We start from the raw sequence: 12,309 nt of genomic DNA on the forward strand, positions 1-12,309 counted from the left end.
TTCACATCAGACATACAATTCAGATTATTTGGATTTAGATTATTTATCTTCTGAGACCCTCTTATAAGCAAATGGAATACATTTCCTAAAAATACAAGTGTTCTGAAACATACCTTATTGCTGATCTAGAGCAGCCACCGTGGGTATGATCCACTGTTAGCAAACTAAAACCCTGTGTTTTTATGTTTTGGGTTTCAATTGAATTTTTTGTTGGTTTGGTACCTTTTTTTTGGATGCTACACAGAAAGGATGCAAGAAAACTGAAAGAAAACCACAGAAATGCTCTTATGGCACATATTTCACAACCAGACAGTATCATTACACAAATGAGTATTACTCAGCTGTAGAGTTGCACCAGCCTTTGAATTCCTGTACGAGAATGAACCCATATGTCATGCTGCTGTAAGATGGAAAAATGTCTATGACACACTCTTTGGTTATGCCAGTGGTGTGTGTGCAGTCACACTGCTCAGTCAAACACACAGGTAACAGCACAGACTCATTCCTGATGGGCAAGAACAGTAACAGATCACTTCAGCTATATTTAACAAAAAAAGCATTGAAACTGTTTGTGGTACATGTAGTTCCATAAACATACAATATTATACTTCTTTTGGAGTTGACAAGTTTCAGCAGATCTTGAGAAATCAGGTAAGCTACAAACAGGTTCATGTTTAAGGCCCGGTGTTTAGAATGCACAGCTGTAACTGCAGGTAATGAATGTTCCTGCAGCAGAAATGTAGAAAGGTACGTCCCAAGACTAAATAGAAATGAAAGAAAGCCCTTTTGATAACTGAAGTTAAAGGGGAAATATACTGCTATGAAGTATTTTTAAGAAAGAGTTCTCTATTTTTACCTTGAAATATACATTTTTATTTCACAGTCTTTAATTAGCTTTATAGCCACTTTCTTGGAAATGAAATGTCAATCAAGTAAACAGTTCACATTTTCAGAACAAGCAGTTACTGGGATGTGCTAAACCTGGCAATTTTGCTGTAATACTTTTCTGCTTCAGTCTACATAATAAATTACCCTGTGCCATATAGCTTTCATTCTCCTCTTTTCTTCAAACACAACTGATATTTTTATGTTGGATTTTAAAAAGTTCACATGCTCAAAGATATTATCCTAAAAAAATTTTATCAGGTCACACAGGAACATGGAAATTGTGAAAATAGTAATGAAATTGTTGTCATCCTTGCAGAGTACCACCCTACTAAGTCAACAACCTCTCTGAAAATCGTTAAGAATGAAGGGATAAATTAAGCTCTTGGCCAAGCTAGAGCAATTCTGCTGACTTTAAAAGGAACGCATCCACCCTGTGAAATTACTTTTCTGTAAAAGCTGCCTCGGAAGGTTAATGGAAATTAAGCTGGCAATCTATTCTAGATTTTCAAAAGGGACAATTTATCCTTTATCACTGGGCAAAAATGAATTTTCCAAAGTAATAATGAATTTCTGTTTCATCCATGCTTTGAAGTTTTGATACCATTCTAAAAGCTTTCTTCTCCTTTGAATCTTTTCTTGTAAGCTCATTTTTTTTTCTTTCTCTAGAACAGCAGGAAGCTCATTCCAGTTTTTAATAAAGATAAATGGAGCCCCCATGGTTTTCAATAACTGTAATGGAGCACTGTGGTACATTGATGAATTTCCGCAATCACCCGGTGTCATTACATCTTCTATAACAGGCAGAGATCCATATGAACAAGCTTCATAAATTCTGTAACATTCTGTATTTATTCCCACTGGGCACAATGTCAAATCACTTTGCAGCAAGGCATCTTGATAGTTTTTGAAACTTTCGTTCGTTTCTTGAGGCTGCCACCTAGGAAAGTAAAGGCGGTTAAAATTAATATTTTTCCCACAGACAGTGCAATGAAAAAATAAGTGATACGCTTTAATTTCAACTATGCATAAAGATGAAAATGCTGTCAATGTAAGAATTTTATATTACACACACAATCAATGGGCTTTTACTTTTAGTCTTAACTGCTCTTAAGAGTCTTCTAAAAATTTATTGAAAATGTCACTGTTAAAAATAGACTGTAACCATGTTAGATGTCATCCTTTTAAGAAATTATTAATACGTACAAGTGTAAGGAACAAATTGAAATGCCATTTTAAATCTTCTCCATGACCTGGATGACGCATATGTCAATTTACTTCACAGCACAGTTCAGAAACAGACCAACAGGGAGACACTTGATGGACTTTTTAATGACTTTGTTTGGCCTCAAATACTTTACATGAGTAGAGGTTTGCTTTTCAAAAGTTAGGATGTAAAGCAATCCATGTAACCATAATCCATCTCCTGAAGTGCCCCAGAATGTCTGTGAGATAAGAGTCTATGTCACAGATACAATTCATCTCCTGAGACTCTTCATCAGGGTAGCTGAAGTCTTCCTAAGCACTGCTGTGCCTGCTATCAAACATTTTATAAGCGTTGCTTTTCAAAATTAAGAAATACAATCAGAACCCTACTTTTGTCAGTCAAAGATCTGTTCCACCTACTTGAAATAAAAATAACCGTGCTGTAAAGATTAAATCCACTCTCTTATATGGAACACAACAAAATATGGTTGTCTTCTGCTAAAGACATTAAACCACACAAAATACAAGACAAATATTTCTTCTCCCACCATAATCAAATATATTCAAGAAAAAAACCCTGATGATCTTTGATGGTTGTATATGTGTGAGATTTTTCTATGCATTTAAAAATATGCTTTATGTAAAATATAGCAACAGAAAGCCTGTTATGAAGACCTACACAAAGAGTCTCAGCAATGTTCTCTGATTTAATTATGACTGATCACCTTTATTTGTACTATTTTTTAATGCTCAAGAAAAGATTAGTAATAATGAACCAGGCAAGAAAATCTGAATATTTTCACGAAATAAATTAAAAGTCTTACTGTTCTCTGGCTGCAATCCAGCAAAGTTTGTCAAGCCCATCCTGCTTCAGAATTTCCATTAGGGTTTCTCTAGAAGAGTTCTTATAAACTGTCCCTAAGAAATTACATAGATATGATCTTGGATCATGTAGCATTGACCAGCTGGGTTCTACAACTGGAAAATTTCTGTAGCTGTAAAAACAATGTATAATTAGACAACTACATGTTTTATGTCAAAGGATAAACATTTTGCACCATTTCATCTTTACTGCATCGGATTTTAAGATTAAAAGCACCTGTTTGTTGCCAATCCACATATATAAACACAGACAGCAAACCACACACAAGCAAACCACTTTAAGTCCTGTCCTAAAAGTAGGTCTTTATTCTCTTTGCCCCCACCACTCTCTTCAGAAACTTTCCAAAATACTTATACTATGTGTGCATATTACAAAATGTCCTTGAGTAACATGCTTTTCCAAAGCAGCTGCTCTTGATGCAACCACAAGTTTTGACTGAAATGGCCAGGTTAATGGTAACTATATGGTGTTTAAGTCTCAGCTACCTTAGTCTCTGGGCATGCCTATCAACTGAAAATACCACTGGTAACCTCTCAAAGCAAAATCTCACTTTGATCTGAGTGGACTTCAACAATCTAATCTTTTGGCTACTAAAAGGCTTGTTGTACATTATTTGACGGACGGTCCTTTCCTCATTCTTCTCCTGTGGGATGAATGTTAATTCACTTACTTTCTGAGAACCATTCTTTCCTTCATGACAAATATTTTTACAGCATTCTACATCTTCATTTTCTCTCTTCACTTGGAAAATCTGGCACACGTTCACACCTTTAACCACATTTTTTACACTCCTTGGGGTGCAAGGGCTGCAAACCTCCATTTTGATACCATATTTATCTTTCTCCACCCAGCTGTGCACCTTAGTTTATTGTTGTAAATGTTGTTGCTCTCTGTTAACTGTCACCTTAATCTCTGGATCTCAAAATTCAACTTCTTTTTGCTTAGGAACTTCCAATGCCAACAATTTTCTGACACTATCAAGAATCCAAATTTATCATATTTCAGAGACACTGTAAGCAAGTTCAAGCTATATATAAAAAACTCCATACAGTTTTCCAGATTGAGCCAACTGGATCAATACAGGAAATTGAATTCAAATTCAACACAAGATATGAAAATAATCCTGTGCTCCTTTCAGCTTATATTGCCGTGATAAGTAGCTAAACCACTATTAACTCTCTGTTAATAAGAAGCAAAAGTGCATCTAACTGAACCGAGCCTTTATTTACTCCACACAAGTGGTTTGAGCAGATAAGTATAATAAAAATGTTTTTGTAAGCATGCAGTTAAGCCAGTTTATGCTGCTGTGATACTGGAGTATAACAACTCAAACCAGGAAGCACACAACTGCCTTTTAAGAGCCATAACAGGGGTTAAAAAAATACCACCAGAATCACCTTTCCATTTCTGAACAAGGAGTACCTGGAGCTTAATTACATAAGTATCTTTTAAATCCCCCATGTCACTGGTACATATCACATCAGCAGATATGATAAATCTCAAGAGCAAATCTATTAAAGAAAAAACAAACAGAAAACCTTCCAAGCTCCCTAAACGCTGGCATTCTTTTCCTATTATCATTTTTATTTCTAAATGCAATTTCAAAGGATCCCAATGTTTGATTTATAAAATGATTAATAGGATGACGTTCTACAATTTACTTACTATAATTGTTTTGGGCATCAGCAGTAAGTCATATTTTCCGCACCTCATGCACAACAATTGTTTCAATTGCAACCTCTGCCTACAGCACTTACGTAGCTACTCCCAAAGGCCACTGGAAAATATCTTCTTCATTTACGAACGCACAGTCATAGGTAATAAAGAGCAGATTTACAAATCCTCCGTTTCTTTTCAGGTATGGCTGAATCCATCCGTTGTTGCACTGCTCGTTTCCAAGCAGCACCACCGCCACGTGCCGGATTTTGTGGGTCTGAATTAGCGTTTGTGCGTACTGCAGCCACTGGGTGGCGGCCGCGACCTTCGCCTCTTCCCTCCCGTTCAGCACGAGCACGACATGCTCCGCTTCCACCGAGAAGTAGCCAGGAACTACAGACGGGCCGGTGAGGAAGCTGAGAAAACCAAAATGAGAACAGTAAACACCCGTAAAACAAATTATTGACCTTAATCCTCTAAACATCCTTACTACACAGTCTGTAATCCTGAGACTATTTTTTCATCAATAAAGCAGATGTAATATACTGCGAACTGTAACCACTTCTGATGTTAATATCTACTGCTTAACACAGGACTAAGGTTGCCTTCATCTTTGTTGGGAAAAAGGAGATTTAGACTTAAATATTTTGTCAATAAATCAGAACTAGTACTATACTAAAACCTAAAAACGTGTGTAAATCAATCACCTCTAAAAAAGTGGTGTACTTTGATGTTCACTAAAGGTCTTAATTCCAGTAATAACCAGTGACTGCTGTGTAAGAACAAGAGAAAGGCCCTCCCAAAAACCTGGTGAGTATACTAAACCAGGTATCATTAAGAGGGACAGTTAGCTGCTCTGGCATACTACTTTTCTCAGTAATTTTGGTTAAGTTTCTACTGAGTAGAATCAGTAACACAAGAGGTATTTATCTAAATGTAAACTTAGGTTTGTTGTATGTGGTAGAAAGCACAAACATTCTAGGTAGAAAATGGCATTTCTAGATCTTGCACAATGTATTTAACAGAGAAATTTCAGTCAGGTAGCAAAATCATAAAATCTTTAATAATTTTAATAAGTTTTCTAGGTCTGCTGCACTAGTTTTTCAGCTGCCAGCAAAACTTAAGTTATAATGAGCATGAGTTTTAACTCATGAAGTGCTGAGACTGACAGCTAGCTTCAGTTCAAGTGTACCTAGTGAGGAAAAAAAAATTCACAACAAAAGCTGTTGTGTACCAGTGAGGTTATCTGAAGTAGACTGACCTTAGACAAGCGTATTTTAAACCTGAGTTAAGCTGACATGCTGCTGGCTTGGTGGGAGTGGCATATTTTGGAGCCAAGATTCATGAAACTCATAACTTGGAATCAAGACTTCTAATAGATTAAATGTAAGTCAGACCAAGATTTAAATCCAGAGTTTAACAGACAATGAGAACAGAATCACTGGGATTCCTAAGAGAGAATACCTTGAGCTTCAGAATGCCTATAGGATATGTAGATGGTCCAGTGATCACCTTGCAAAAAGAGACATGGGGGAAAAGGTTTTATCTATGACACAGCAGTTTGAGAGCATCAACTTTACAGGAATAGCAGGATGTACAGGTCAGGAAGTACTGACCTGTGTGTAGGAAAATATGAAGTTTAAATGCACAAAATGACAGTGGGGAAAAAAGGTAACACTATGAAAGTCTCATAAATCCCCTACTTTAATAATGAAAACACAGTGCTAGGACTGTACTATTAACTCCCAGTCAGAACACAATTGGGATTGGGAAACGTAAGGGAGATTACAAAAGCCGCAAAATTAAGGCAGCAGTACTAACAGCACTAACTATACATGAAGGCTAGATCAAAGATGGTATGGGGAGATTACATTTTTTTTACTAAATACATGACTTGCTTTCTACAAAGTCTTTGTTTTTCCTTACTAATCATAGAATCCATACAAAAAGATGGTATTCTAGACTGGGTCTTCCAGACCCAATTCCAAAGGTGTTAGTCACACAGTCATTCTGTAACAGTGGTATGATTAAGTTTAGCACTTGCAGCATGAGAGATCATACCAAGCAGTGTAGAGATACTCCATATGCAATAAAGGAATTACATAAAAATGAGAAAATCAGGATAAGAACTTGGAAAGGAGCAGTACAAATCACAAGAAGCTTTCAAGGAGTTCACAAACACTGTTCACAAACACTGTATAAGAAGCCCATGCACTTTAATCCAAAAAGTAAACAACACATACTTCCCAAGCCCCATATGAATTGATCGAAAACTAAGGAAGATTCCTTCATGTAAACTCATTCCCTTCAGAAAGAAATATAAGTTTAAACATATTAAGTATTATATCAAACAGAGAATTTGGACCTGGATGGCATTCACTTGAGAATTCTGAAGGAACATGAAATTGCAGAACTGCTGGCAAAGGTGTGCAGTGTCATTATGAAGAGACACTATGCTTGATAAGGGGTCTACCCATCAACACAAAACTCCCATTTACAGAAACAACTTGAGGGGACCCTGGAGGAGACCAGTCAGCATGAACTCCCTCTCTGGAAGAGTCTGTAATGAATAGTAAGATCACTGCATCTTATCAAAAGGTAAGATCACTGACCACATACATGGATAAGCACTGCTGGAAATTAATTATCCTGTTTTACTAATCTGATGAAGATCTATGAGTGTGTCAGTATGAACACAGATAAAGAGGATCCAGTAGATGTAATGCATCTGGATTTTCAAAAAGCTTCACCAAAGGTTTTCTTAAAACTGAATTGCCACAAGGTATCCCTGGTGGAATCCTTCGACAGATAAAAACCTTTGCTGGTTGATTTTTTTTGACCAATAGGCTTTCATTCTGGCATGAATCAAGATGGTTGCAATTTGTGTACAGAGGGTAGGAGAATGGTGAGTAATTGCAGAACAACTGGGGTTAACAGGGACTGAGGCAAGGCAGCATTGAATGTTTATAAAATAGAGGGCATTAATCAGTGGAACAGAAATTTAGGAATGCTCTTACTTAATAATGAGAGGTAAGTAGTTTGGCACTCCCTGCTCTACAACATCTTCCTAGATGACAGGAGAGAAGGATGTGAATTGCTCTAGGCCAAATAAAGTGCTAAATCCTGCTCTCCTCCCTCTTGTATGAACATGCCAACATGTCATTAAAATCCACAGCTATGTAGTTCCTCCTCCACTCATGTTTTTTAATAAACATCCCTGCATTTCATGGAGAAGCTGATACTTTCAGTATTCTTTAGGCAGCTTCTTTGGTGAAAGCTTGAAGCCAGTAAAATCTATATTAAATGTTTATTCTCCATCATAAATATACAAAATTCATGCAACTATGTTCAAGTGATATTTTGGCATTTTTGTGTCTTTAGAGTTGATATGCTTTGAAAACATTTATTAGACCTCTATTTTTTAACAATCATTAGACTTACCACAAAAAACTGCAGAGCAGCACATATTCTCCAAATAGGTCACCTCAGCTAGTTCCCTCTAGCCTCATCTAGTAATCAAATGGAGATAATTTACCTCAGCCAGGCAGTAAAGTCAACAATTCTAGAAAATCTTATAGCCAAAATCATGTACTAATTCTTTTTCACAACAAAAATGCAAAATAGTATTTCCAATTTGAGCAAAAAGTAGAACTTCAGCTATTTCATTTCAGAAGCCTAGTTGTTAAACTAACAGTGATATTTGCATACTTCCTATACTTAGCACTACAAGTTCCTACTAGCCTTTCAAAAGTTAAGTTTTGTTATGTTGGTACCAAACTTAAGCTTTGTATTTTATAGGATCTAGCATCCAAGCTGAAATTAAAATAAGGACTCTATTATCCCTGGTCCATCAAAACACAACAAGAAGATATTTAAATGCAAGTATAGAACTTTTTCTTTGAGACATGCATACCCTAAGGAACCATGTGAGGTTATCAATCATTTGAAACAGGCACACCAGAAGTAAAATAATCATAATCAGTCAAGTGACAGACTCATTAAATGCAGCAAATTATTTTCATGTTATAAACATGGTTTGAAAAGCTTGAAAGAAATTCGCATGTGAATACCAAGAAGATAACCTATTCTGGACTTCTGAGATTTTAATTCTAGGAACAACAAAGTCTGTTCCACCAAGACAGCACTACAGGCACTGGTCCTTATTCAAAGAAAGCATTGTATTCTTTCTCTAAATTTGTGAATGGAAAGCTCTCTTGCTCTGTCAAGGAGACTACCAAGATGCAGTAGCATCATTCATAGTTGATTCTCTAATATTGTAAGATCATCTTTTATTTGCAGATAAGGAATACAGCTTTTTTAAGAGTACATAATTTCATCAATTTCCTTAGATATAAGACAGACTCTTTAATAAATGCTATAAATCAAGCCTATGTATCTTTCTAGAAAACAGTTTTAATCTCTTATGAATGTGATGCAGGCATTACTGAAAATATTCTATGGCCTGTATCATGTTCAACATTAGATACATCAATAAACAATTCAAAATGATAAAAAACTTTTGTGATCACTTAAAAAACCCTTTCACTTCACTATCACATATTTACTTCAAACACTACCCACAAATTTCAACTAGAACCACATCTTATTGTGTAAGAAAAAAACACTCTTCTGAAACAAGATATTTTTCAGAAGTTACACTCACTTAAGTGTGTATTTTATGTATTAAGAGAAAACTTTTTTAATAGGTGGGTCCAGGTGCAAGTGAGTTAATGTTGCAGGAGATCTACTACTGCAGACTGGCTAACTGGCCAAGTAGATAAAAAATCCTTCACTGTATCTTTACAGAAAGCCTTACAATGGTATTAAATAGGACTTCTGAGAAAAGAATATATGATTCACTGAATAATATAAAACATTTGATATCAGTCTTAATCTGTGATGCATGATCACAGATTAAACACCATTTTTAAAGCAAACAGTGCTTTAAGTGTAATCTTCCTTTATGTATAAAATTTTGTCTTGCAAGTCAAGTAGCTAAACAGATGCTAGTCCTCACAGATTGTTATAAACAGAAACAAAGTTTTGATGCAATCCTATTTATGACCAAGTCCCTTTTCCCTGAATAAGAGAAACCAAATAGCAGGAGACCTCCTCTTGCCTCAAAATTCCACACTTGTTGTCATCAACTATGAGCCCCCAAACCCCAGTTTTAAGACTTTTCTGAGGATTGTATGTTCCCCCCCCACTGCCACTGAGGTCTCTTGGCTGCCCTTCCTCTCAGCATTGGTTAAGTCTTTCTCTATTTTTTTCAAATAATGCAAACCTTCATAAAACAGATGAAACTGCTCCCTGGTTTTCTGTTTTTTAACAGTGACTTGTTTAGGCTAGGATTAGCTGCGTTTATCAAGTATGTGTTTCCATGAATAAACTATATGATTGAATGAATGAGAAGCTGCGTACATTTTACATAGTTATCAAACACAAAAAAATTAAAAAGGACTTGCAGCGGATACTGAAATAACTATAAGTTTGAGACAGGTAAAATAATCCACCTGTGCATCTTACAATGTACTTTAACTTTCCAATGCATTATTTGTTAAAGTTTACACAACTGAAATCAGCATCATGAACAACACCTGAAATATGTTTTTCCTGCTTTTTGGCTTCCTTCTCTCCACTGTGCAGTCACATCAGCTGGCTCAAGGTGCCCTCCAAAAATATGCTGCCAAAGGTAAAGACCTACACAAAAGAAGACACGATGGAGAATTTGAATGCACAGATCATGCATACTCTAAACTCCTAGCAAATAAAATAAGTTCTAGGAAATGAAAAAGCATCACAATGTAAGAACGCGGGAAAGAAATGTCAGAGCTTCTTATATAATGGGAACACTGCTTCTCAAAGTCTGTATGACTTTGAATTAGTTCAGATTAATTTTTCCCGTATTGGGGCACTTTAAGATATTCTCTGGCTGACAAAATATCAGTAGATGAAGATATACCACTACTTCTGTTAGCATCTCTTTCCAGCACACATACTACTTAAAAATGAGCAAATTTTAATCAGCATTTTAAGGACAAGCATACTTCTCTTAAGCTTTTGTGAAACACACCATTTTTTTTGTGATGGAATGTGCCACTGGCTAATTTACCAATGTGTTCTACAATGCTACATGCAAGTTTACCTGAAGCTGGAAATTCGGCATTTTCAAAAAGCTAAAATAAGAAAAATGTTATGTCGTCGGTAGTAGTTAAAGAGCTTGAGAAGACTTTGGCTCCCAGTTTATGTAGAGTAAACTCAGTGTCTTCTACAACAGAAGAATTTCCAAGCTCATCACTGGCCGTAGTACTGTAGTACAGAAAACGGTTTATTTCTCAATGTGTGATGCTTTATTTCAGGAAGTGTAAATGTGAGAAAAATATATAGTCTCGTTTAACCAAATAAGAGGCCTGTTCTTGTGTTGTACTGTAAACCAGACTGGATTAAAAAAGTACCTGTGTTTCTCTGCTATTTGAGACATTTTCTTTGCCAGATGCAAACAACAGCTTCCAAAAGAACTGATAGAAAGAAACTAAAGTGTAACTACTCTTACATTGGTACAAATTTGAATAACAGCTGCCACTTCCTTAACACTCTTCATGTACAAATATACATACAATTTAATCATATACATAAATTTTAGTCATTAAAAAGCAGGGGAAAATGCTATATCAGAAAGGTTATGTGATTAGTAGACATTCGTTACATCTGCTTACCAATTGCTGCTTTTCCCCAAATCTGTACTCTAAGACTGGTCTGTTCTAGGCGAGATCTCGCATATTTTATCATCTTAAGATTAGCTTCGTATCTCTGCTGAGAAACAGCCAGCTCGTTTTTCTCGTCCTCTTCCCATGGATTCCATTCGTTTCCCAAGGCAACATGATTTGTGAAACCTAAAAGCGTAATTTACGTAAAACGGTCAGATTCACGGGCTTCGAAAAACTGAAGAATTTTCTGGAATCCATAATTTCAAGCATCACCTGACAACCCTCCCACGGCCCCGGGCCAGGCACACCACCGCCGCCACCGCTTCCTCCTCCTCTACGGCCGGGCCGCGACCCGGTGCCTCCCGCGGCACTGGGGAAATGGCTGCGGCCTGCGCAGGCCAAGCGGGGAGCGGGGAGGCCCCGGCCCCGGCCCTGCTCTCCCTCAGGAGCTGCCTCCCGTCCCCGCCCGCCGCCCCGGCCGGGCCAGGCCGGGCCGGGCCGGGCCGTCGGCCCGAAGCGGCCCTGCTCACCTCGCTGGCCGCGGCGGTCCCGGTGCGGCGGGCGAGGGGCGGCCGAGCGGCGCGGCCGCAGGAACACGGTGTAGGCCGCGTAGAGGGAGAAGAGCCCGTACGCGACGATCAGGGCGGAGCAGAGCCGCCGGCGAGCGCCCCGCATCCCGCCCGGCGCGGGCGGACGGCCCGGCGGGGGGCGCCGGGAGGCGGCGGCGGGAGGAGCCTCCGCCCGCCGGCCTGGGCTGCGTCCCCTGCCGAGGAGGGTCAGAGCCGCCGGTGCCATGGCCTGCCCAACAACGCCGGCGCTGCCGGCACGGCGCTGTGAATAAGGTGTAACCAGGTTGTAAATGGATAGGTGAACAGCACGGTCAAGTAATGGGAATATTGTATAACGGGGAGAGCTGTGGACCGGTCAAACTGAGTCACGTTCCATAGTAAGAGAAAGTTGAAGCTCTTTTTA

At 38.1% G+C, this 12,309-nt stretch overlaps 1 protein-coding gene across 2 annotated transcripts; it reads right to left on the reverse strand.

Annotated features, from left to right (window-relative positions):
* Nucleotides 1-849: 849 nt before the first annotated feature.
* RXYLT1 (ribitol xylosyltransferase 1) lies at nucleotides 850-12,045 on the reverse strand. 2 transcript variants are annotated; one of them, XM_027662808.1, is made up of 6 exons: nucleotides 11,868-12,045; nucleotides 11,347-11,523; nucleotides 10,228-10,330; nucleotides 4,732-5,046; nucleotides 2,916-3,086; nucleotides 850-1,825 (listed from the first exon to the last, which is right to left on the reverse strand). In XM_027662808.1, exons 1-6 carry the CDS (start codon nucleotides 12,010-12,012, stop codon nucleotides 1,408-1,410), a joined length of 1,329 nt encoding a protein of 442 aa, XP_027518609.1. In that variant the 5' UTR covers nucleotides 12,013-12,045; the 3' UTR covers nucleotides 850-1,407. The 2 variants fall into 2 exon arrangements, with proteins under 2 accessions (XP_027518609.1, XP_027518619.1); XM_027662818.1 differs by lacking the exon at nucleotides 11,868-12,045 and adding an exon at nucleotides 11,611-11,631.
* Between the last annotated feature and the right edge of the window lie 264 nt (nucleotides 12,046-12,309).

This window comes from Corapipo altera, unplaced genomic scaffold (assembly GCF_003945725.1).
Source record: "Corapipo altera isolate COAL_440 unplaced genomic scaffold, ASM394572v1 1, whole genome shotgun sequence".
NCBI classification, from domain to species: Eukaryota; Metazoa; Chordata; class Aves; order Passeriformes; family Pipridae; genus Corapipo; species Corapipo altera.